The sequence below is a fragment of the Cetorhinus maximus genome, chromosome 2, assembly GCF_964194155.1.
Source record: "Cetorhinus maximus chromosome 2, sCetMax3.hap1.1, whole genome shotgun sequence".
NCBI lineage: Eukaryota > Metazoa > Chordata > Chondrichthyes > Lamniformes > Cetorhinidae > Cetorhinus > Cetorhinus maximus.
In genome coordinates, this window is record NC_135880.1 from 144,957,874 (window position 1) to 144,984,433 (window position 26,560).

At 42.8% G+C, this 26,560-nt stretch overlaps 1 protein-coding gene across 3 annotated transcripts in view; it reads left to right on the forward strand.

Annotated features, from left to right (window-relative positions):
- Nucleotides 1–26,560, forward strand: part of LOC144698597 (uncharacterized) — a 147,771-nt gene that overhangs the window by 1,021 nt on the left and 120,190 nt on the right. For all 3 annotated transcript variants that reach the window (XM_078570501.1, XM_078570502.1, XM_078570503.1), the window contains exon 2: nt 23,235–23,290. In XM_078570501.1, the coding sequence (XP_078426627.1) occupies nt 23,235–23,290 (56 nt within the window). The remainder of the gene's footprint in view (nt 1–23,234; nt 23,291–26,560) is intronic.

Genomic DNA, 26,560 nt, shown 5'->3' on the forward strand with positions numbered 1-26,560 from the left:
GTCGGGGTGAAGGGGGGGGCGTTGCTGTTGTCGGGGTGAAGGGGGGGCGTTGCTGTTGTCGGAGTGAGGAGGGGGGGGGCGTTGCTGTTGTCGGAGTGAGGAGGGGGGGGGCGTTGCTGTTGTCGGAGTGAGGAGGGGGGGGGGCGTTGCTGTTGTCGGAGTGAGGGGGGGGGCGTTGCTGTTGTCGGAGTGAGGGGGGGGGCGTTGCTGTTGTCGGAGTGAGGGGGGGGGGCGTTGCTGTTGTCGGGGTGAAGGGGGGGGCGTTGCTGTTGTCGGGGTGAAGGGGGGGGCGTTGCTGTTGTCGGGGTGAGGAGGGGGGGGCGTTGCTGTTGTCGGGGTGAGGAGGGGGGGGCGTTGCTGTTGTCGGGGTGAGGAGGGGGGGGCGTTGCTGTTGTCGGGGTGAAGGGGGGGCGTTGCTGTTGTCGGGGTGAAGGGGGGGGCGTTGCTGTTGTCGGGGTGAAGGGGGGGCGTTGCTGTTGTCGGGGTGAAGGGGGGGGCGTTGCTGTTGTCGGAGTGAGGAGAGGGGGGGGAGGGGCGTTGCCGTTGTCGGGGTGAGGAGGGGGGGAGCGTTGCCATTGTCGGGGTGAGGAGACGGGGGGGGGAGTTGCCGTAGTCGGGCTGAGTGGGGGGGGGGCATTGCCGTAGTCGGGGTGAGGAGGGGGGGGTCATTGCCATTGTCGGGGTGAGCGGGGGGTTGATGGCTATAATCTATTACTGCTGCTTGGAGCAATTTGTGCTGATGATTCTTAAGAATGCACCACAAAGAGTCTGTGGGTAACCCCCTACCCTCAGTCCCAATAAGGTGCTGACACAAAGATGTTAACTATAACGATGATGTTAAAGCATCCATTTACAGAAGGGATGTGGATATGTCTGGTGCTGGTAAGGGATTGGAAAGATAGAAAATGCAGGAAGCAATCAGCAAGTCAGACAGGATCTGCAGAGTCGGGTTAACATTTGAGGACAATGACCCTTTGTCTGAACCAGAAGATGTTACAGTGCCTGTAAATGTTGCAAAACTGGACCCAAGGAGCGCTGTCAAACATAATTTGGCATCGAGCCACATGAGAATTAGCACAGGAAGAAGTAGATTTTATGGAGCATCTTGCAGGATGACAGTGAGTTAGAGATGCGAGATTTTTAAGGAAGCTTGGGGCCAAGGTAGCTGATGTTATGGCTGCCACTGGTGGAGCAATTAAAATTTAATAAGTGTTGGAGGAATGATGAGATCCTGGTGGGTTCTTGGGCTGGACAGAGGATGTTTAGTTACTGTAGAATATCAGAAGTCGGTGCTGGGGGGTGGTGGTGGAGGGGCACAAAGCATGGGATAATTAGGAGATCATAGAATGCATTCCAGTGACTTGGGAATATGGTGGAAGGAAAAGACAAGTGACATGAGGGGTGCAGACCACCCTGCTAGCTATGCCTGCAGAGGGATTCCCCATCCCACTGCCTTCCACATTCCTTGGAAATGCTGGTGCACCCTCACTTACTATCTGAGAGAAAATGGGAACTGTAGTTGAAGTCTGGAGTTATTGATGTTAGAGTTAAGGCCAAAGGATTGTTAAGTACCTTGTGGAAAGATGTGGCACTGTTCCTGGAATTTGCGTTAAGTCTAATTGGAAGAATGTAGGAGGCCAAGGATGGAGATCAGACTGCAAATGGGATGGAGAATTGAAGTGGCAAGCAATCGGAACTCAAGGTTGCACTTGTGAATTGAATGAAGTGTTCAGCAAAGCGATCATTCAGTTTGTGTTTGGCCTTCCTGATGTACAAGATATTGCATCGTGAGCAGCAAGTATAGTATACAAAGGTTGGAATGAGTATGAGTCAATCACTGTCTCAGCAGGAAAGAATGTTTGGAGCCATGGACATTGGGAAGGGAAGAGGTGAAAGGGCAGATGTTGCATCTCTTACACTATTTTTCTTATTCTTTCATGGGATGTGAATGTCACTGGCAAGGCCAGCATTTGTTGTCTGTCCCTGATTGCCCTTGAGAAGGTGTTGGTGAGCTGCTGTAGTTCATGTGGTGTAGGAACATCCACAGCACTATTTGGAATGGAGGTCCTGGATTTTGACTGAGTGACAGTGAAGGAACAATGATATAATTCCAAGTCAGGGTTGTGTATGGCTTGAAGGGGCGGTGGTAGGGGATGGTGTGCCCACATGCCTGCTGTTCTTGTCCATTTTGCATGGAAAGGTGTTGTGGGATGGAGTCCAAATGGTACGGGATGATGGAGGAGTGGACCTCGGTGCCATGGAGGGCATATACTGAAATAGGGTGGCTGACTGATTCACGCTGAAGGTGGTGGAGAGTGGTCTGTTGATTGTGTAGGCTGGTGGGCTGGAAGGTGAATCTGGTTCCAGGAGGGAAGAGAAGGGAGCCCTAAAACGTGTGAAATGAGTTGGACGTGGTTAAGGCCCCTGCCTATTTTCGTAATATTAGCCAGCCCTCTGAGACCTCTGCTTGTCCTGAATTTCCATTGCCCCACCTATGGCAGCTGTGCCATTACCTGCCTGGGCCCTCAGCTCTTGAATTTCTTGCTAAAATCTCTCTATCTTCCTTTCCTCCTTTAAGATGCTCCTTAGAAATGTACCTTTGGTGGCCTGATTAATATCTCTATGTGGCCCGGTGTTGAATTTTTTCTGTTGAATTAATCCTGTAAGAGGCCTTGGGACTTATTGTATTAAAGCAATATGTAAATGTACCGTGTTGATGCTTTTCCATGGCATTGCTCGAGGGAAGTTGAATTTTCTGTGGTACTCGTATTTGAAAGAGGATGTTTGGGCTGGAAGGCTGTGCTAGTATGAATTTGGGACTGGTGTAGAATTTGATACTGGAGTTGTGGTAGTTTGGAGAGATTAATAATGGCTGGGGTGATGGATATGAAGAAGAATAAGGCAATTTAGACTTACATGTTGGATATTTCCAATATAGTAAGTAGCTTGTTATTTCTAACTATAAAGAACAGGTATTGGTGATCAAAGCCATGAGGCAAAAGCAACTCGACATTGAAAGCAGTGATTAATAGAAAATTCAAGGTGCTGTTAGAGTTTTTTCTATCAATTTCCCCCTCTCTTTTTCTTTTGTGCATTTTCTCTCATTTTCTTTTTACTGTCTCCCACCTCTCTTTCTTTCTCTCTCTCTCTCTCTCTCTCATTAGAAATAAAAGGAAAATGGTGCTTGAATTGGTTTTGACAAATTTTGTTCAACAATTTGATTAGTTTGAGTTTTGCATTTTGTAAAATTGAGAGTTTGCTAGTTACAGGTAAGTCAGAGAAATTAGAGTTGTGATTTGTTACTTCAATTTTAACTAAAGTGGATTCAAAACCATAAAAATGATTTTCTCTATTTATACCTATTGTAAAGGATTATAACATTTATTTTCATGATTTTACAGTTGGATCTGTTGTGCTATTGCTGATGGTGCATGAGAGGATATGTTGTTTACAATAATAGGAGTGTTTTACTATGTTAATTAAAATTGTTAGGTCATTTCTTTGTGCACTAAAAAAGCTCCATATGCTATACATTTCAAAATATTTTTATAGGAATAACTTATTTACCAAAAGTAGATTATAATGTGTAGTGTATTGTCAAGTCAGTGATTTATGGCTACCATGTCAAATTCTATATTACATGGAATTATTACCATTGGTTATTAAATTGTGTAGCTGTTCATGTGAAAATGCAACTTGCTTATGAACTAGGAGCAAGAGTAGGCCACTCAGCCCTTCAAGCCTGCTCTGCCATTCAATAAGATTATGGCTGACCTGATTGTAACCTCCACCTATCCCCAATAACCTTTCACCCTTGTTAATCAAGAATCTATCTAGCTCTGCCTTAAAAATATTCAAAGACCCTGCTTTCACTGCCTTTTGAGGAAGAGTGTTCCAAAGATTCACGACCCTCAGAGAAAAAAGTTCTCCTCATCTCTGTTTTAAATGAGTGGCCCCTTATTTTTAAACAATGACCCCCTAGTTCTAGATCCTCCCACAAGAGGAAACATCTTCTCCACATCCACTCTGTCAAGACCCCTCAGGATCTTAAAGGTTTCGATCAAGTCACCTCTTACTCGTCTAAACTCCAGTAGATACAAGCCTAACCTGTCCAACCTTTCTTCATAAGACCACCCACCCCATTCCTGGTCTAGTAAACTTCGCTGAACTGCTTCTAATGCATTTACATCTTTCCTTAAATAAGGAGACCAATACTGCACACAGTACTCCAGATGTGGTCTAGCCAGTCCCCTGTACAACTGAAGCATAACCTCCCTACTTTTGTATTCAATTCCCCTCGTAATAAATGATAACATTCTATTAGCTTTCCTAATTACTTACTGTACCTGCATACTAGTCTTTTTTGATTCATGCACTAGAACACCCAGATCCCTCTGAATCTCAGAGTTCTGCAATCTCTCGCCATTTCGAGGCTTTAAAAAAATATAGTTTTTTATTCTACTCGATGTTTATCACCTTCTTTGAAGTCCAGGATGCATAACAATGTGGTTATACCAAGTTAGCAGTAGGTATCTGGCTCTTAATAATGAGGAAAATCATGGATGTTAGCAGCACTGGACGCCAATGTTTCTTTTTAAAACTTGCTTTTACTAAAATAATAAGTGAGTACAGTGTTTTCAAAAAAATTATGTTCCACAATTCCCAGATCCAGGGACTTCGCAGCAGTATTTGCAAAGTTCAACATCTCCACACCACCTCGATATCAACATCCCTTAGACCCTATGACTGCGAATCTATGATTAAACCATATACAGGTAACCTCATGCTGCAGTACTGCCATATGCTGCATACATAGATAATTACAATTGCAGTCAGCAGGGTGAGGGGAACTGTAGGAAAATGGAGGAGATCATAAGATGTAGGAACATAAGTAGGCCATTCGGCCCATCGAGTCTCCGCCATTCAGTGAGATCATGGCTGATCTGATAATCCTCAATCTACTTCCCTGTCTTTTCCCCATAACCCTTGATTCCCTTACTGATTAAAAATCTGTCTATCTCCGCCTTGAATATACTTAACGACTCAGCTTCTACAGCCCTCTGCAGTAAAGAATTCCACAGATTAACTGCCCTCAGAGAAGAAATTCCTCACCTCTATTTTAAATGGGCGACCCCTTACTCTGAGATTATGCCCTCTGGTCCTAGACTCTCCCATAAGGGGAAACAACCTCTCAGCATCTATCCTTTCAAGCTCCCTAAGAATCTTATATGTTTCAATAAGGTGGCCTCTCATTCTTCTAAACTCCAATGAGTACAGGCCCAACCTACTCAACCTATCCTCATAAGAAAATCCCTTCATACCCGGGATTAATCTAGTGAACCTTCTCTGGACTGCCTCCAATGCCAGTATATCTTTCCTTAGCTAAGGGGACCAAAACTGTTCACAGTATTCTAGGTATGGTCTAACTAGTGCCTTGCATAGTTTTAGCAAGACTTCCCTATTTTTATACTCCATTCACTTTGAAATAAGGGCCAACATTCCATTTGCTCTCCCTATTATCTGTTGAACTTGTATGTTAGCTTTTTGGGATTCATGCACAAGGACTCACAAATCCCTCTGTGCTGGCAGCCTTCTGCAGCCTTTCTCCATTTAAATAATATTCAGCTCCTCTATTCTTCCTGCCAAAATGCATAACCTCACATTTTCCCACATTATATTCCATCTGCCACTTTTTTGCCCACTCACTGAACCTGTCTATATCCCTCTGTAGACTCCTTGTGTCATCCTCACCACTTGCCTTCCCAGCTATTTTTGTATCATCCGCAAATTTGGTGATAGTACATTCAATTCCCTCATCTAAGTCATTAATATATATTGTAAATAATTGAGGCCCCAGCACTGATCCCTGTGGCACTCCACTAGTTACAGGTTGCCAACCTATAAATGCCCCCCTTATCCCAACTCTCTGTCTTCTATTAGTTAGCCAATCCTCTGTCCATGTTAATATACAACCCCCAACATTGTGGGCTCTTATCTTATTAAGTAGCCTTACGTGTGGTACCTTATCAAATGCCTTTTGGAAATCCAAATATATTACATCAACTGGTTCCCCTTTATCTATCCTGCTTGTTACCTCTTCAAATAACTCTAATAAATTTGTCAGGCATGATTTCCCCTTCATGAAGCCATGCTGACTCTGCTTGATTAGATTATGTAATTCTAAATGCTCTGCTATAACATCCTTTATAATAGACTCTAACATTTTCCCAATGGCAGATGTTAAGGTAACTGGCCTTTAGTTACCTGTTTTTTGTCTCCCTCCCTTTTTGAATAAGGGTGTTACATTGGCAGTTTTCCAATCCTCTGGGACTTTTCCAGAATCTAAAGATTCTTGTAAAATTACTACTAGTGCACCCACTATCTCTGTAGCTACTTCCTTTAATACCCTAGGATGCAACCCATCTAGTCCAGGGGACTTATCGGCCTTTAACCCCATTAGTTTCCCTAGTACTTTTTCTCTAGTTATAATTATTGTATTTATTTCCTCCCCTCTTTTTGCCTCTTGATTATTTAGTATTTTTGGAATGCTATTAGTGTCTTCTACCGTGAAGACTGAAGCAAAGTATTTATTCAACTCCCCTGCCATTTCCTGGTTCCCCATTATTATTTCCCCAGCCTCATTCTTTGAGGGGCCTATGGTCTTCCTCTTCCTTTTTATAAATTTAAAGAAGCTCTTATTGTCTGTATTTATATTACTTGCTAGTTTATACGCAAGTTTATTTTCTCCCTTTTTATTATTTTTTTGGTCATCTTCTGTTGGTCTTTAAAACTTTCCCAATCCCCTGGTTTACCACTAACCTTTGCCACATTGTATGTTTTTTCTTCTAATTTGATACTATCTTTAACTTCCTTGGTTAACCATGGTTGGTTTATTCCCTTCCTTGAATCCTTCTTCCTCAATGGGATATATCTTTGTTGCGAGTCCTGAACTATTTTCTTAAACATCTGCCGTTGTTCATCAACCATTTTTTCTGCTAAAATCCTATCGCAGTCTGCTCCAGCCAACTCTGCCCTCATTCCTTTGTAATTACCCTTATTTAAGTTTAGCACAGTTGTTTCCGACCCAAGTTTCTCACTCTCAAACTGAATGCTAAATTCTACCATGTTATGATCACTGTTTCCCAGGGTATCTTTTACTCTGAGATCATTTATTAAACCTGCCTCATTACGCATTACCAGATCCAAAATAGCCTGATCCCTGGTTGGATCCACAACATATTGTTCTAGGAAGCAGTCCCGAATGCACACTATGAATTCTTGCTCATGGCTACCTCTGCCGATTTGATTTTCCCAATCTACATGAAGATTAAAGTCACCCATGATTAATGCGTTGCCATTTTTACATGCCCTCTTTATCTCCTGATTTATTCTCTGTCCTATAGTATAGCTACTGTTAAGGGGCCTATAGACTACTCCCACCCGTGTCGGCTTCCCCTTGTTATTTCTTCCCTCCACCCATGTGGATTCTACATCTTCCGATCCAAGATCCTTTCTTGCTATCGTATTTATTCCATCTCGTACTAACAGAGCTATCCCACCGCCCTTTCACTCCTGCTTGCCCTTTCGAAAAGTCACATACCCGTGAATATTTAGCTCCCAGCTTTGACCTCCTTGTAACCACGTCTCCGCAATGGCTATAAGATCATATCCATTAACCTCTATTTGTGCCGTTAATTTATTTATTTTGTTCTGAATGCATTTAAGTAAAGAGCCATTAATTTAGCCTTTTTTACCTTTTTTTCCCCCTTTGACCCTATTTGCTGCTTTTTTTTTATGTTTGTACAATCTGTTCCTCCCTGTAACACTCTGGGTGTCATTACCTAAATAGCTGCCTTGCAAGGCCACCATATCCTTTTGCTTTGTAAGCCTAAGTGTCCCCTTTCCAGAACCCCCCCCTCCTCTATTTAGTTTAAAGCCCTGTCTACAGCCTTAGTTATTCGGTTTGCCAGGACACTGGTCCCAGCACAGTTCAAGTGAAGCCTGTCTCACCGGAACAGCTCCCTTCTACCCCAGCACTAATGCCAGTGCCCCATGAACTGAAACCCATTCCCCCCCCCATACCAATCTTTGAGCCACACATTTAACTCTCTGACTTTATTTAACCTTTGTCAGTTTGCCCATGGCTCAGGTAGTAATCCTGAGATTATTACCTTGGAGGTTCTGGCTTTTAATTTAGCTCCTAACATTCTTTCAGCAGAACTTCCTTTCTAGCCCTACCAATGCTGTTGGCACCAGCGTGAATGACGACAACTGGATCCCTCCCCTCCCACTCCAAGTTCCTTTCCAGCCCTGAGGAGGTGTCCTGCAGACACTTGCCCTGTCAGTCAAAAGAAAGTAAGTCTAGCATTTATGTAGTGCTTTTCATGACCACTGGACACACCCAAAGCACTTTACAACTAATGAAGTACTTTTTGAAACATATTCATTGTTGTAATGCAGCAAACGTGGCAGCCAATTTGCTCATAGCAAACAACAAAGTGATAATGGTCAGTTTGTTTGTTTCTTCGTGATGTTGATTGAGCGATAAACATTGAGGACGCTGGGAATAACTCCTGCTCTTCATGGTAGTGTCATGGTATCTTTTACAGTCACCTGAGCAGGGATCCAGGGACTCTCTTTCATTCACTCATGAGTGCTCTGCCTGAAGGCAGGTCCTTGGCTCATTACCTGCTATTTTTCTTGGTCATTTTTGTCAATGGTGGTTTGTCATTGCCTTCCACTCTTGATGCAGGGCGACAAAGCAGGCCTTAGGTCTACCTTAGCTGGAACAGGAACTGGACCAGTGCTGTTGGCAATATTCTGAACCATAAGCTAACTTACCCTGGCCTCAGTTTAACTTCATTGAAAGGGAGTGCCTCTGGCAGTGCAGCAGTCCCTCCATGTTGCACTGGAGTGTCAGCCTAGATTTTGGTGCTCAAGTTTTTGGGGTAGAACTTGAACCCACCTCTGACTCCGGAGAGAGTGCAGTTAACTGAGCCACAGCTGACTCTTGGGTACAAGCTACTTGTTACCTGTGAGGATGAGGAGAAAGACTTGGAGAGCATCACAATTTTGACCCAGGCACTAGGAGCAAAGGGCTCTGCAAAACGGGGAGGAACAGATTTGAAACATGATTGTCGAATTCCCTATAACCATCAGAGGGATAATGCTCTGCAGCCACGATCAAGAATTTGAAGAGTGTGTCAGGGCAAGGGCACTTTGATGTGGTTGGAAAGTAAATTTGAATAAGATGGGAAGGTTTATTTTTTGAGATTCGTCAGGATGAGGAAATTTGAAAAAAACAAGGAGGAGATCCTACTGAGGGAATACCAGGAGGTAGGAGCTAAATTAAAAGGCAGAACCTTGAGGATAACTATTACTTGAGCCGCTTGGAAATTGGTATAAGGATGAAAAGATTAGGAAAATCAAAACATAATGCGGATAAAGATTTGGTGACAGAGGTGGGATCCTGACACCAGCATGAGCTTAAGGAGCTGTACCGTCTGGATGGGCTTCACTTGGCTGGAAACAGTCCTCGCTGAAAGGATGAATAGGCCTCTTGAAAGGACTTTGAACCAATAGAAAGGGTGTGGGGTGGGGTCGTCATTTATGATGGGGTCTTGGACAGAAATATAGAGTCAAAATATTCTATTTTTTTTAAAGAAAAGGACAAGAGAAAAACCCCAGGTCATCAATAATGTGAAAAGTAATATAAATATTAGCTAATAACAAGGTAATTGAAAAACACAACAGAAGTGAAGTGAAAATGTGTGTTTAAAAACATCAGGGCAGGACAGGGCCTATTGTTCAATTAAAAGTTCTATATACAAATGCTTGTGGCAGAAAGAATAAAATGATTGAATTAAAAATGTAAATGTGGCTTAAATAGTTTGGAGTTTGGACATCACTGAAACTTGGCTACAAGCTGCCCATGATTGGAAGACAAACATTGCAGGTTATAGAGGCTTTCGGAAGCTCAGAGAAACAGAAAAAAGAAGAGCAACAATATTGATTATGGCATTAGAAAGATGGGAAATCAATAAAGCTGAGCAGGCAGTATTAACACGGAGTCTGATTAAGAATAGAAAAATGCAAAGCTTTGGGAATTGTTTACCTGTATATTTCTGCAGATGCCAGTGGTTAAGTGGCGAGACACCTCAACCTGGAGATCAGTAAAGCTTGTTGCAAAAATAGAGTAGTTATAACGGGCGATTTTCATTTTCGCACAGAGTCAAAACAGCTAGAGTCCCAAAGACACTGAATAGATTGTGTATTCTGGAGCAACGTGTTCTTGAAACACGAAAACAAGCCATTTTAGATTGAGCAACGATCCCGAATTAGTCAATAATCTAATGGCAAGGGAGCACCTAGCTAATAGTGACCATAATATGATTGAATTTTATATGGATTTGAGAGGGAGAAGGGCAATTCGCAAAACCTTGATTTTGCATTTGATAAGGCTGACTTTGGAGGAACGAGGCAAAAATTGGCCACAACTGACTGTGCAGAACTATTAACAGATGGATGAGCAGAGGGAGGTGTTCAAAAAAAAGTATCTGGTGAAATACAAAGCTGGTATATAGCCTTAAAGGGCAAGAGCTCTACTTGTGGAATTAAACAACCTTGACTAACAAGGGAAATGAGAGATAGTGAACATTTAAAAGAGAGGGGTTCTAAGAAGGTTAAAAAAAAAGGTACCTGTCCTGTGGACTGGAAGAGATATAAAGAACAGCAAAGGGATACAAAGAAAGTGGTAAAAACTGCAAAAGGAGCATATGAGAAAAAACTTGAGTGACATCAAGGAAAGCACTAAAGGTTTTTAAAAACATATGTAAAGAGGGTAGGTAGCTAAACATAATCTGGCTCCTTAAATGACTGATGCAGGTGATACTGTAATTGGAAATCAGGAAATAGCAGACTTACGAAAAAGCTACTTTGTCTCAGTCTTTGCAGTTGAGGATGAAGTACCAGAAATGCAAGGATAACTCAATATAAATCAAGGAGAGGGACCAAAAATATTCACTGTAGTGAAAACATGATGGAGCAACCAATGAGATTAAAGACAATAATCTTTAGGACCACTGGTTTTCACCCCAGGGTAGTAAAAGGAGCAGATAAGGAATTTGTCACTGCTTTAGTCATGACCTTCCAAAGCACGCTCCATTCAGAAGTTGTCCCCTTGGGGATTGTAAAACTGCCAGTGTCATTCCATTATTTAAGAAGAGTTGGTGAGATAAACCAGGCAATTATAGGCTTATTAGTCTAATGGCAATTGTGGGGAAATTGAGCGACAGATTGACTATTTGAACAAATGTGAGCTGATCAGAGAGCCAGCATGGATTTGTCATGTGTAATGAACCCAGTTGAGTTTAATGAGGTAACAAATGTGGTAGATTAGAGAATGTCTGGGTGCTATTTATATGGATTTCCAGAAGGCATTCAACAAGGTTTCACGTAAGAGATGGAAGGAGAGTTCATGGAATTTGAGACGGCTTTTTACCTTGGATAGGAAATTGGTTAGGAAGCAGTAGGGATAAAGGGTGTATACTTAAATTGGCAGGATTTTTTTTAACCCATTCATGGCTTATGGGCATTACTGGCTAGGCCAGCATTTATTGCGCATCCCTAACTGACCTTGAGAAGGTGGTGGTGAGTCACCACCTTGAATCAATGAAGTCCATGTGTTGCAGGAAGGGAAGTTTCAGGATTTTGGCCAGCCACAGTGAAGGAACGGTGATATAGTTCCATGGCGTGAGGCTTAAAGGTGAACTTGCAGGTGGTGATGGCAACATGCATCTGTTGCCCTTGTCCTTCTAGGCAGTAGACTGGAAAGTACTGTCGAAGGAGCCTAGGTGAGTTGTTGCAGTGCATCTTGTAGATGGTACACACTGCTGGCACTGTGTGTTAGTGTGTAGAGAGTGAATGTTTAAGGTGGTGAATGGTGTGCCAATCAAGTGGGCTGCTTTGTCCTGGATGGTGTTGAGCTTGTGTTGTTGGAGCTGCACTCATCCAGGCAAATGGAGAGTATTCCATCACACTCCTGACTTGTGCCTTGTAGATGGTGGACAGGCTTTGGGAAGTCCAGCGGTGAGTTACTCACCAGAGTTCCCAGCCTCTGACCTGCTCTTGTAGCCACAGTATTTATATGGCTGGTAAAGTTCTGTCTCTGGTCAGTGGTAACCACTGGATGTTGATAGTGGGGGATTCAACAATGGTAATGCCATTGAATGTCAAAGGGTGATGGTTAGGTTCATTATTGTTGGAGATGGTCATTGCCTGGCACTTGTATGGCGTGAATGTTATTTGACACTTGTCAGCCCAAGACTGAATATTGTCCAGGTCTTGCTGCATTTGGATATGGACTGCTTCAGTATCTTAGGTGTTGTGAATGATGCTGAACATTGTGCAATAATCAGCGATCATCCCCACTTCTGACCTTACATTGGAAGCAGGGTCATTGATGAAGCAGCTGAAGAAGGTTGAGCCTAGGACTCTACCCTAAGGAACTCCTGCAGTGATATTCTGGGTCTGAGACGATTGACCTCCAACAACCACAACCATCTTCCTTTGTGCTAGGCATGACTCCAACCAATGGAGAGTTTCCCCCTGATTCCCATTGACTCCAGTTTTGCTAGGGCTCCTTGATGCCACACTCGGTCAAATGCTGCCTTGATGTCGAGGGCAGTCACTCTCGCCTCACCTCGGGAGTTCAGCATGTTTGAACCAAGGCTGTAATGAGGTGAGAAGCTGAGTGACCCTGGCAGAACCCAAACTTAGCATCAGTGAGGCAGTTATTGCTAAGCAAGTGCCACTCGATAGCACTGTTGATGACCCGTTCCGTCACTTTACTGATGATGGAAAGTGGCCTGATGGGATGGTAATTGACCGGGTTGGATTTGCCCTGCTTTTTGTGTACAGGACATACCTGGGAAACTTTCCACATTGCCGGTTAGATGTCAGTGTTGTAGCTGTACTGGAACAGCTTGGCTAGGGGCGTGTCAAGTTCTGGAGCACAAGTCTTCAGTACTATTGCTGGAATATTGTCAGGGTCCATAGCCTTTGCAGTATCCCGTGCCTTCAGCCGTTTCTTGATATCGTGGAGTAAATCAAGTTGGCTGAAGACTGGAATCTGTGATGTTGGGGACCTTCAGTGGAGGCCGAGATGGATCATCCATTCGGTACTTCTGGCTGAAGATTGTTGGCAATGGTTCGTGATAAATCTGTTGTTTCCCTATTTCAATCAAAACTTTTGATTTAAATTTACAAATCACCAGATTGGCAAAAGAATCAAGGGGGAGGTGAGGAGGTTTTTTTTTACAGAATCACAGAATTGTTGCAGGGCAGAAGGAGGCTATTTGGCCCATCATGTCTGCACCAGCTCTCCAAATTCACTTAATGTCATTCTCCCGCCTTCTCACCGTAATTCTGCACATTCTTCCTATTCACATAGCAGTCTAATTTTCTTTTGAATGCTTTGATTGAACTTGCCTCCACCACACTCTTGGGCAGTGCATTCCAGACCTTAACCACTTGCTGCATGAAGAAGTTTTTTGTCATATCGCTGTTGCTTTTTTTTGCCAATTACTTTATATCTGTGCCCTCTCATTCTTGATCCTTTGACCAGTGGGAACAATTTCTCCTTATCTACTCTGGCCAGACCGCTCATGATTTTGAATACCTCTATCAAATCTCCTCTCAGCCTTCTTTTCTCCAAAGAAAACAGTCCCAACTTCTCCAAACTACCTTGGTAACCGAAGTTCCTCATCGCTGGAACCATTCTCTTGAATCTTTTCTGCACTCTCTTCAAAGCCTTCACATACTTCCTAAAGTGCACCACCCAGAACTGGCTGCAATACTCCAGCTGAGGCTGAACTAGTGACTTATCCAAGTTCAAAATAACCTCCTTGCTCTTGTACTCTATTCCCCTATTAATAAAGGCTAGGATACTGTATGCTTTATTAACCGCTATCTCAATCTGTCCTGCCACTTTCGATGACTTATGCACATATACACCCAGGTCCCTCTGCTCCTGTCCCCCCTTTAGAGTTGTACCCTTTATTTTATATTGTCTCTCCATGTTCTTCCTACCAAAATGAATCACTTCACATTTCTCCACATTGAACTGCTTCTGCCACTTGTCCATGCATTCCATCAACTTGTTTATGTCCTTTTGAAGTGCTACACTTTCCTCCTCACAGTTCACAATGCTTCCAAGTTTCATGTCAGCCACAAACTTTGAAATTATGCATTGAACACTAAAGTCCAGGCCATTGATAGGTCTTAGGAAAAGCAAGTGTCCCACCACTGACCCCTGGGGGACTCCACTACAAGCCTTCCACCAGCCCAAAAAACATCCATCAACCATGACTCTCTATTTCCTGTCACTCAGCCAATTTTGTATCCACATTGCTACTGATTCTTTTATTCCATGAGCTATAATTTTGCTCAGTAGTCTGTTGTACGGTATTCTATCAACCACCTTTTGGAAGTCCATATTCACCACATCAACAGCATTGCCCTCATCAACTTCTCTGTTACCTTGTCAAAAAACTCCAAGTTAGTTAAACATGATTTTCCCTTTCGAAATCCATGCTGGTTTTCCTTAATTCAACGATGGTAATCCATTGAATGTCAAAGGGTGATGGTTAGGTTCATTATTGTTGGAGATGGCCATTGCCTGGCATTTGTATGGCGTGAATGTTATTTGATACTTGTCAGCCGAAGACTGAATATTGCCCAGGTCTTGTTGCGTATGGACACAGACTGCTTCAGTAATTGGATGTGACTATTAGTGACCCCAGGGATCTGTACAGGGGCCACAGCTTTTCTCTATATTTATAAATGACTTGGCTGAAGAGAGCCGTATACCTAAGTTTTCTGAAGTTAGATGGCACGGTAAATAGTGTAGATGGGAGCAGAAAGTCGCATTGAACATTGATAGATCAGGTGAGTGGGCAAAACTGTGACAATTCAATGTGACGTTGTGACGATATTCACTTTGATCATAAAGATAAATTGGAGCATTTTCTAAATGGTGTGATAGCTAGGAACTGGATATGAGCAGGGTAATTTAGAGTTCGAGTACAGAAATCAATAAATGCTTGTGGACAGGTACAAAAGAAATGGCTAATGGAATGTCAACTTTTATCTTGTTTGGTGAGGTGGTGGTTGGAATATAGTGTGATTGAATTGGAGCTTTGGTTATTCTCTCCCTGGAGTGAGTGATGTATTCAATTCTGGCACCACCCATCCCTGAGTGGATATAATGGCTTCAATTGGGGTGCAGAATTGATTCATTAGCATGGTACCAAGGCTAAAAGTGTTAAGTTATAGGGGCAGGTTAGATGGACTAGGCTTTTGTGAGAGTCCAGAAAAGGGGGGATCATTTTTAGATTAGAGCTAGGTGATGTCAGGGAGCACTTCCTCACACAGAGTCTGTCCCAGAAAGTTGCTGACACTAGGTCAATTGAAAATTTCAAAATAGATTTTTGTTTGGAAGCATAAGGCCTATGGAACCAAGGTGGGTGGGAGTCAAGATACAGATCAGCCATGATATAATTGAATGGTGAAACAGGCTCAAGGGGCTGAATGGCCTACTCCTATTCCTATGTTGCTAACATACATAGATACATAGACATAGGAGCAGAAATTAGGCCATTCGGCCCATCGAGTCTGTTCCGCCATTCAATCATGGCTGATAAGTTTCTCAACCCCATTCTCCTGCCTTCTCCCCGTAACCTTTGATCCCCTTACCATCTTAACATCCCCTTAACATCTTTCTAACACTTTTTTTATCGTGCCTTGGGCTCTAACAAAATTGAGAATGTAATTAGACGGATAATAATAAAGGCCACTGAATTACAATTTCCCTATGCGTTTAACACTTTGAAATCAAAATGCTGCTGCCTGTTCTATAGTACTCTAACAAAAATGCTTTTATTGTATTAACCTGTGAAGGATTGCCTCAGCACAGATTTCTGAAGTGCTACAATAATAGTTTTCTAATGATAGATTAACTACATTAATTTATGTATTTTGTTCAGGAAAAAGTGCATTTTATGTTATCATATCTGTTGACACAAATATACAGTTTTATACAAAGCTACAAAACTCAGTGAGCCATTCTGGAATGGCATGCAAGTGCCTACGGGATTATTTGTTCCACCCTCACACCCTGCCCTTTTGACAGTGTGATGTCAACCTGTGAACGTTCATCTGTGGGGGAGATTGCATTGCCAATTAACTATTCAGCATCAACACACTTTTCCCTCAAGACTTGACTCTGTTTTCATTTAATCAAGTTGTTAACCATAAAGAGTACATTGTCAGGCATCCAGAAGAAACTATGAACTTGCTTTTAGATATCAACATTCACAACATCAAACCATTCCATAGTGCGTTAGAGCAGTGTTCGAAATGGTCTTGGGTGCTCATTGGTCTACGAATTGACAGGATCTGAGCAGGAGACGGTGATGTTGTCCATGTATGGGAAGGTTTTGGATCCAGTGTCTCCACTGCCTGGGACTGTAACCTGTCTTATGCCTGCATCCTTCCTGATGGACTCAGCAGTTTGATACAACATACAAACAAGACCAGGGAGAGTAGACACCCTGCCTGACTCCAGATTTGAACAGAAAACTTTCCAATTCCCACCCACTGATGGAAACTGCTTTCCTGATATTTGTGTAGAGCAGTTGGATCCAGTTGCAGATTCCCTCCCCGACCCTGTTTTGGAGAGTACGTCCATCATGTGGATGTGAAATATTCTGCCAAAGGCCCTTTCCTGTTCCAAGCTGATGAGGCAGGTATCTACTCTGCTGTCCATACATACGTATATCCCTGAGTTGCGCGAGGTATCAGAGATCTTCCTGCCAGGTTCATTGTAGGATCAGGATCACCAACCTCAGAGCAGACTTGACCTGATTGCTGATGACCTTGAACAGAACTGTAGGCCATGTTAAACAGTGAAATGGGTCGCCAATTCCTCATTTCCTTTCTTATGCTTGTGGATGAGATTGCTGTATTTCTTTATCGATTCCTACATGCTGCCAGCCAGAAGCATACTCTTGTCCACTTCCAAGCAGATATGGGCTGGTCCAATACTGCTTAGCGAAGCATACTCTTGTCCACTTCCAAGCAGATATGGGCTGGTCCAATACTGCTTAGCCAGTAAGCTGCTGCTCCTGGGAGTTTTACTCCTCTTGAAGGACAGAAGGCTTTGTTTGCTCATTCAGAGTTAGCAGTTAGTCTGCTTGGATCTTCTGTTGATTTTCAGATTGAAGAGCATCTGTTACTATTTCAAACTGCCTCTGTAGACCAAAGTAAATCACAGCAAGAGTGAGACCATGTTCTTTGGAAGCTGGGCTGACCAATCCTTTGCCTCCTTCAGGTTAGACTACCTAAAGGTCATAGAGGTCTACAGCACAGAAAAAGGCCCTTCAGCCCATCGAGTCTGTGCTGGTCAAACAAGTACCTCACTATTCTAATCCCATTTTCCAGCACTAGGCCCATAGCCTTGTATGCCATGGCATCGCAAGTGCACATCTAAATACCTCTTAAATGTTATGAGGGTTTCTGCCTCTACCACCCTTTCAGGCAATGAGTTCCAAATTCCCACCACCCTCTGGGTTAAAAAATTCTTCCTCACATCCCCTCTAAACGTTCTGCTCCTTACATTAAATCTGCGCCCCCTGGTTATTGATCCCTCCACCAACAGCAACAGTTCCTTCCTGTCTACCCTATCTATGCCCCTCATAATTTTATATACCTCAATCATGTCCCCCCTCAATCTCCTCTGCTCCAGGGAAAATAACCCCAGTCTATCCAATCTCTCCTCATAACTAAAACTCTCCAGCCCAGGCAACATCCTAGTAAACCTCCTCTGCATTCTCTCTAGTGCAATCACATCCTTCCTATAATGTGGATTCCAGAACTGCACGTAATACCCTAGCTGTGGCCTAACCAGCGTTTTATACAGTTCCAGCATAACCTCCCTGCTCTTATATTTTATGCCTCGGCTAATAAAGGCAATTATCCCATGTGCCTTTTTAACCACCTTATCTACCCGTCCCACTACCTTAAGGGACCGGTGGACATGCACACCAAGGTACTTGGTGCTTCCCAGGGTCCTACCATTCATTGTGTATTCCAGTGCCTTGTTTGACCTGCCCAAGTGCATCACCTCACACTTATCTGGATTAAATTCCATTTGCCACTGATCAGCCCATCTGACCAGCCCGTCTATATCCTCCTGTAATCTAAGGCTATCCTCCTCACTATTTACCACCCCACCAATTTTCGTGTCATCCGCAAACTTACTGATCAACCCTCCTACATTCAAGCCTAAATTGTTTATATATACCACAAACAGCAAGGGACCCAACACCGATCCCTCTGGAACCCCACTGGACACTGGCATCCAGTCACAAAAACACCCCTCGACCATCATCCTCTGCTTCCTGCCACTCAGCCAATTCTAGATCCAATTTGCCAAATTGCCTTGGATCCTTTGGACTCTTACCTTCGTTATCAATCTCCCATACGGGACCCTATCAAAAGCCTTGCTGAAGTCCAAGTAGACTACGTCAAATACATTGCCCTCATCTACACACCTGGTCACCTCTTCGAAAAATTCAATCAAATTGGTCAGACATGACCTCCCCTTAACAAAGCCACGCTGACTGTTCTTGATTAATCCCTGCCTCTCCAAGTGTAGATTAATTCTGCCCCTCAGAATTGCTTCCAATAGTTTCCCCACCACTGAGATTAGACTGGCCTGTAGTTCCCTGGTTTATCCCTTCCTCCCTTCTTGAATAACGGTACCACATTGACTGTCCTCCAGTCCTCTGGCACCTCTCCTGTGGCCAGAGAGGTATTGAAAATTATTGCCAGTGCCCCTGCTATCTCCTCCCTTGCCTCACTTAACAGCCTGGGATACATTTCATGCGGGCCTGGAGATTTATCTACTTCTAAGCCTGCCAGACCACTTAGAACCTCCTCCCTTTCTATGTTAATTTCTTTAATTATATCACAGTCCTGCCTGACCTCCATACCCATGTTGTCCCTCTCACTTGTGAACACCGACACAAAGTATTTATCTAGGACCCTACCTACATCTTCTGGCTCCACACACAAATTACCACTGTGGTCCTTAATGGGCCCTACTCTTTCCCTGGTTATCCTCTTACTCTCAATGTACTTGTAAAATAACTTTGGATTTTCCTTTGTTTTACCTACCAATGTCTTTTCATGCCCCCTTTTTGCTCTCCTAATTTCCTTTTTAAGTTCCCCCCTACACATTCTATACTCCTCTTGGGCTTCCGCTGTTTTGAGCTCTTGGTATCTGCCATAAGCCTCCCTTTTTCTCTTTATCCAACCCTGTATATCCCTCGACATCCAGGGTTCCCAGGATTTGTTGGTCCCACCCTTTATCTTTACTGGAATATGTTGGCCCTGTACTCTCCCTATTTCCTCCTTGAGTGAGTCCCACTGCTCTGATGCAGATTTACCTAAAAGTTGATGCTCCCAGTCCACTCTGGCCAAATCATATCTGATCTTATTAAAATCGGTCTTCCCCCAATTTAGAACTCTGATTTCTGGCCCATCCTTGTCCTTTTCCTTAACAACCTTGAGTTTAACGGAGTTATGATCACTATCTGCAAAATGGTCCCCCACTGACACCTCTACCACTTGCCTGGCTTCATTCCCTAAAATTAAGTCCAGGACCGCCCCTGTCTTGTAGGACCTTCTACGTACTGGCTTAAAAAGCTCTCCTGGATGCATTTTAAGAATTCCGCTCCCTCTAAACCTATCACACTATGACTAACCCAGTTAATGTTGGGGAAGTTGAAATCCCCCACTATTGCTACCCTATTATTTTTACACTTCTCTGAAATTTGCCTACATATCTGCTCTTCTATTTCTCTCTGACTGTTTGGGGGCCTATAGTACACGCCCAGCAATGTGATTGTTCCTTTTTTGTTTTTAAGTTCTACCCATATGGCTTCATTTGAGGAGCCTTGTAAGATGTCATCCCTCCTTACTGTAATTGATTCCTTGATCAATATTGCGATACCCCCTCCTCTTTTATCTCCTTCCCTGTCTCGCCTGAAGACCCTATACCCTGGAATATTGAGCTGCCAATCCTGCTCCTCTCTCAACCATGTCTCTGTGACAGCAATGACATCATACTTCCATGTGTTTATTTGTGCCCTCAACTCATCTGCCTTATTCGTCAGATTCCTTGCATTAAAATAAATACCATCCAACCTTGCCAAACTCCCTTGTGCCTTAACTGGCCTATAATTTCTATGCCTCCCAGACTCACTTGCTTTCTCTTCTCATTTTGACTGTGCATCTCCCCTTGCTGAACCTCCTCTCAGGATCCCATCCCCCTGCCAAGTTAGTTTAAACCCTCCCCAGCAGCACTAGCAAACCTCTCTGCAAGGATGTTGGTCCCATTCCAGTTCAGATGCAATCCGTCCGCCTTGTACAGGTTCCACCGCCCCCAGAAATGGTCCCAATGTCCCAGAAATCTAAAGCCCTCCCTCCTGCACCATCTCTCCAGCTACGCATTCTTCTGGGCTAACCTCTTATTTTTATGCTCACTAGAACATGGCACCGGAAGTAATCTACTACCTTTGAGATTACTACCTTTGAGGTCCTGTTTTTTAATCTGCTTCCTAGCTCTCTAAATTCTGCTTGCAGGACCTCATCCCTCTTTCTCCCTATGTCGCTGGTACCAATATGTACCTCGATCTCTGTCTGTTTGCCCTCCCCCTTTAGAATGCCCTGCAGCTGTTCAGTGACATCCTTGACCCTGGCACCAGGGAGGCAACATACCATCCTGGAGTCACGTCTACAGCTACAGAAACGCCTGCCTGTTCCCCTGAGTGTCGAGTCTCCTGTCACTATTGGTCTTCCCCTCTTTCCTCCCCTTCCTGTGCAGCTGAGCCACTCACAGTGCCATGAGCGTGCCTCAAAAAAACTCGGAGCTCAAGTAGCTGCAGCTGGCGGCACTTCCTGCACATGTGGTCAGTCAGAGCGCAAGGAGCGTCTAGGACTTCCCACATGTTGCAGGTGGTACATAACACGGGACTGAACTGCCCTGCCATGCCTCTCGTTGGGAAAAAAAACCTTACTTTAAGTTAAATACATTAAAAAAAGTTAAATTATTTATGTACTTTAAATAAAAACTAGAACTCTTACCTTTCCTTAGCTTAATCTGTTTTAAACTGGAGAAAAACACTTACCCACTACTCATCAGTTAGCTCTAACCTTTGTGCTGAGGTCACTTTTTGAAGCTTCCCTGCTGGTTCTGATCTCTCTAGTGCTGTCTTGTGATCTCACTCTTGTTATTTTCAACAAAAACTGACTGCAGGACACTCTTCCCAGACTGCTTCACTGCGATGCTGACTGTTGGACACTCTTCCCAGACTGCTTCACAGTGATGCTGACTGCAGGACACATTTCCCAGACTGGGGATATGCTTTGGAGGGTCCAGTGTGTGTGCCAAAAACTGGAATGAGCATATAGCCACAGTGAAACAGAAACTGGGAATGTGGAAGCAAAGCTCCTCTTCCTTTGCTGGTAAGAACCTGGTCATCAGGTGCGAGGTGTTGCTCTCCGTAGTGCAGGTCTGGCCCAAACCCTGCTCCTATGCCATGCCATCTTCCACTTTATCTGGAGATCGAAGTTGAACTGTTTCTGTAGCGACATGTACAAACCTCCTAGATAAAGGGTGCAAAAATGTACCCCACATCACCCTCATCCTGATGGCTACTTTTACATGGCTGCATTGAGCTCTGCATCGAGCCAGAGTACGAAACACCAAGTGTCACTATGTGCTGAGGTTCTACCTTTCCCTGGTGTTGTGAAGAATGGGTTTGGATTCAGTTGGACCGTGTTGTACCACCTGTCCCTTGTTGCAAAGTTTGTGAAGAAAGCACCACAAATCCATCAGACTGTGGTCCAAACGTAACGTCCTTGCGGCCCTGCTGGGAAAGGAGATGGTGGATCCTGCCAGATGGTTCTCTGAGCATTCTGTATAAGTCATTTTGCGGAATGTCTCATTGCCAGAACTTTCAAACACCAAGGCCAGGCTTGGTTGAAGGTGAAACCGCCACCCCAAGCCCCATCGATCCTTCTGCTTGCCTGGAGTCTCTGCACCAATGCACGTTGCCCTTAGCAGCTGCGGTGGGGAAGAGACTGTTGGAGTGTGCCTTTGCAAAGCAGATCCGAAAAGAAATGCAGAGGTTTTTGTTGAGGTCCATCCTGAGCAGCTCTGTAACACAGGACCTAGGTTTCTATGGGCTCTTGGCAGGAATGCACGCTGAGATAAACATCAACTTCTGCTGGAGGACTATGAACTCGGTGAAAGATGCTCTTTGGTCTGTCCAAAACCTGTTGATTATCCAGTGCAAAGAACTGTCTATGGCTAAATGTTGCAGACTGGCACATTCCAAGATCCAGGACTATGCGCTGAGGAGCATATTAAAACTTGGGACAGTAAAGGCTCAATGGGGAAAGACCACAGTCTAAAGCCCTTTCGTTATTGTATATCCAAGAGCTGGAAACTGTGTTAAAAACGCTCAGGCTGTATGCACCAGATAATGTTTGACATGAAATGTAAATTTACTTTGTAAACATAACTTGTCATGGCAAGTATAGTGAGGCAGTACAAAGAAACTGATCTTTATGTAATGTTAAATTTGAACTGTTATGTCTTGTATTTTTACAAATTCTATGAAGAAAGTACATTGGAAAAAAGACTTTAGAACAGCATTCACTGTTATAACATAGGAAATACAGCAATCAACTTGCTGTTTGTGGATTGTGTTATGTGCAGTGAAGTAATGATGAGGCGGACTTTTCTTTGATGGTGTTGGTTCAGGTATAAATATTGATCATGACATCAGGAGATTCTCCACTTTTCATCTTTGAATAGTGTCATGGGATCTTTTTGAGGTCGTGTTTCATCCAAAAGATGGCACTCCCTCACTATTGCACTGGGATGTCAACCTAGATTGTGTGTGCAAGTCTCTAGAGTTTGGCTTGACCCCACTGTTTTGACTCTGAGACGAGAGAGCTTTTACTGAGGTGGTGGGCTGAGATCGGGTGTGGAAGGAAGGGGTTTGGTAAATGTATCTGCTTTGAAAATGTGAAGAAGTGCTGAAAGTAATGAATATTGCAGTGACAAAATGTTAGATTTTTAAATTTATCTCTTTGCTTTGCAGGAATTGCCAAAACAACCCTATAGAAGCAGATACTATAGAGAAAATGCATTTGGGAGGTAAAAGAACCTTGAATTGTTTTTAACTAGAATATATGGATGCCTGATGGGGGCATTTGTGGTGATTCTCGTTTACTTAAAGATGTTGACCAGTTTATCTAATGAATTAAATGAAAACTAGGCTGTTCTGCAAAATTATCCAATTTGCTTTAATTGATTTTGCCTATGATATTGAAACTGCTGAGTAGAATTTTATTGGCACTTTATTTTGCAACTCTTTCTATAGTTTCACATTTATTATTAAGGGATCAGACCTACACACATTTTTCAGTAGAGTTGGAGGTAGATTGTAAGGTTTACTTGTATATGTGTTTAATAACTTCTACATGCCTGTTGCCTAATTATTGATAAGCGAACAGTATTTTCTTCATTTTTGTCCATTTGATTGTCTTTTTGCATTACCATATAGGGTATGAAGCATTCATGAAATCACAGTGCGCAGAAGAAGGCCATTCAACCCATTCTGCCTATACCAGCACTTTGGGTCACACTCCCTTGCTCTTTCCCCATAGCCCTGCAAATTGAAATATTAAGTAGTATGTCAAAAATGATCTGTTTTTAATTATGCTTGACAGGCACCTTGATGTTAAGACTTGATCATGTCAAACTCAAATGTGTCAGAAAGCAAAGCATCATTAAAATAAAATTTAAAAGAAAGTTCAGGGTTGAGATAATCAGATTTTAAGTTACAGCCCAAAGCTCAGTTGGTACACCCTCACCTTTGAGTCACAAGGGTCTAGGACCTGAGCCCAAAAATCAAGGTTGGTACTCCAGTGCAGTACTGAGGGAGTGCTTGCACAGTTGGAGGTGCTGTCCCTTGGATGAGATGCTAAACCTTCGTCCCATCTGCCCCAGGTAGATGCAAGATCCCACAGCACTATTTCAATGAAGAGAAGGGGAGTTATGACACAACACAGTCTGTACCATTTTCTTATTTTTCCAAATAAATTTCCCTGGTGTCCTGGCCAAAATTTTAGCCCTTAATCAATAACCCAAATATCAGATTATCTGGTCATTATCACGTTGCTGTTTGTGGGAGTTCACTGAGTGCAAAATAGCTCCCGCGGCCCTATGTTACAACAATGACTACCCTTCAAAAAGTACTTAAGACTCTTGAGATGTCTGGTGGCCATGAATAGGAGTATATAAATGCAAGTCATCTTTATATATCCAACCCCACTTTGAAGGGTTGTTATATTTCTGAACCCTGGCATTTAATTTATTTGGGAAAAATAAGTCATACATTCTGTGCCATATCCTGTTTTGTCCAATTCCTTAGACTCACCCTGTATGTCTAAGGATCCCTGCTTTGGTGTAGTTATACCTTGCTGGCCATGTGGGAGAGATTCACTGAATGCTATTGAATAAAGGAGGCTGCCACAGCACCTCTTAAACTTCAAAACCAGACAATTGTCACTGTTGTTAACAGATTTGTGTCAGATGCTGAGCATCATTGAAATAGTCCTGTGATGTTAGTAATCTTACTTGGTGGTGTGTGGCGGTATTACCAGGGAGACCTGTGTTCAGGGAACTGATAGCTTCCGTGTTGGATATGGAGGTGCCCAAACATTTCGGTACGGGTGACACATTTACTATTTATTTTGTGATCTCCACTGAAAAGCATGCCCCTTTTGAAGTTAGTTAATTATTGATCAGGTGAAAACAAATATCTTTAACTGTTTAAAAACAAACAGTTAAAGCAACCAAAGTGTTAATAGGAGGAAAACAACCAGGCAGTTGCTTTTAAATTCTGCTCCATATTCAGTATTCCTAACAACTGAGCATGGAAAAGAATTTCAGGAACTTGAACACAAGTTCTTTTTATCTCTTTCTGTATTTATTTCAGTATCTTTTTAAATCATGGTCTAATGCCCACATCTAAATCCCTTTCAGTTCCCTCACATTGTTGGACTGAGTAACTCCTCTTAATTCTCTCAATCATGTTATCACTATTCTCTATTCAAATGTCATTGGAAAGATCAAAAGCATACCTTTACATAAGTACGCAGAATCAACAGCACAGAGACAGTCCATTTGACTGAACCAGTCCATGATTTATACTCTATATGTGTTTACTCCCATTCTTCCACATTTATCATCGCAACCCTCCATTTGCTTATCTAGTTTCCCCTTAAATCCATCTATATTATTTGTCTCAATTACTCCCTGTGGGTAGTGTATTCCGTATTATCATCACTCTTTGGGAAAGAAGTTTCTTCTGAATTCCCTATTTGATTTCTTGGGATCTATCCTGTATTGATGGCCATAGTTTTCACAAGTGGAAACACTCTTTGTGTGCACTCTACCGATACCTTTCATAATTTTAAAGATATTTAAAGAACTTGATCCTCCTCCAGTTGAGTATTTTCAGAAAAAGGTTTTGTCTTATTTTCTAAACCTAGTGATATTGTGATCACAATTTGCCAAATGCTCTCCCACTGTTACATGCTCCATTTAATTCCCCAGAACTAGATTTAGCACGGCTTCCTTAATCATTGGTCTGAAGGAATACTTATCAAGAAATACACAATGTACACAAGTTTTCATAACCCATATTTAAATGCAATTGGTTAAAAAAACTCTTATGCCTGTGATCGGAACAGTCGATATTTTCTCTGTTTGTGGAGCTGGTCTTGTGCTTTTGTGTGTCAGGTTAAATCACTCGCAGCCAATTTCACTTGACTTAGAGCCATTACTTGCATCAATTCAAAAGCATCCTAATTTTAAAATTATGTAGCAATATTATTTTATCTAATGGAAACTGTCACTTATTTAAGCTCTATCTTCAAACCAGTTATACCTTGAATAGGAAACTTCAGCTTTCAAAATGTCCTTGTTTGATCAGACTGTTTTCAAGTTATTCTGTTCCTAAAACCAGATTTGGGTTGCTTTTCCAATAAAAAGGATGGTCAAAGTGAAAGACAAAGTGCAAACTAAACAAATCTCACCTAACTGCTGAATCGATCTCCTGTTTGGAAATGCTCTTAATAAAGTATTCCAAAAAAACTCTCTTCATGTGTGTAAAAACCTGACCTCCTTACAATGTTATCAGTAAAGACCCTGATACACTCAGGTTAATCTACTACACGTAGATTACAAATGTATTTTTTTGTTTCAAGGCTGAAGGTGGCTCAATATATTAAGCACATACTAATGATGCCTGGGTTTGATGATCAGTGAAGCTTGACAGGAAGCAGTACTGGGACTCCAGCTTTTAGAACTATGCATGACCAATATGGAAGGTGGTATTTGTATATGGGTATTTTTTCA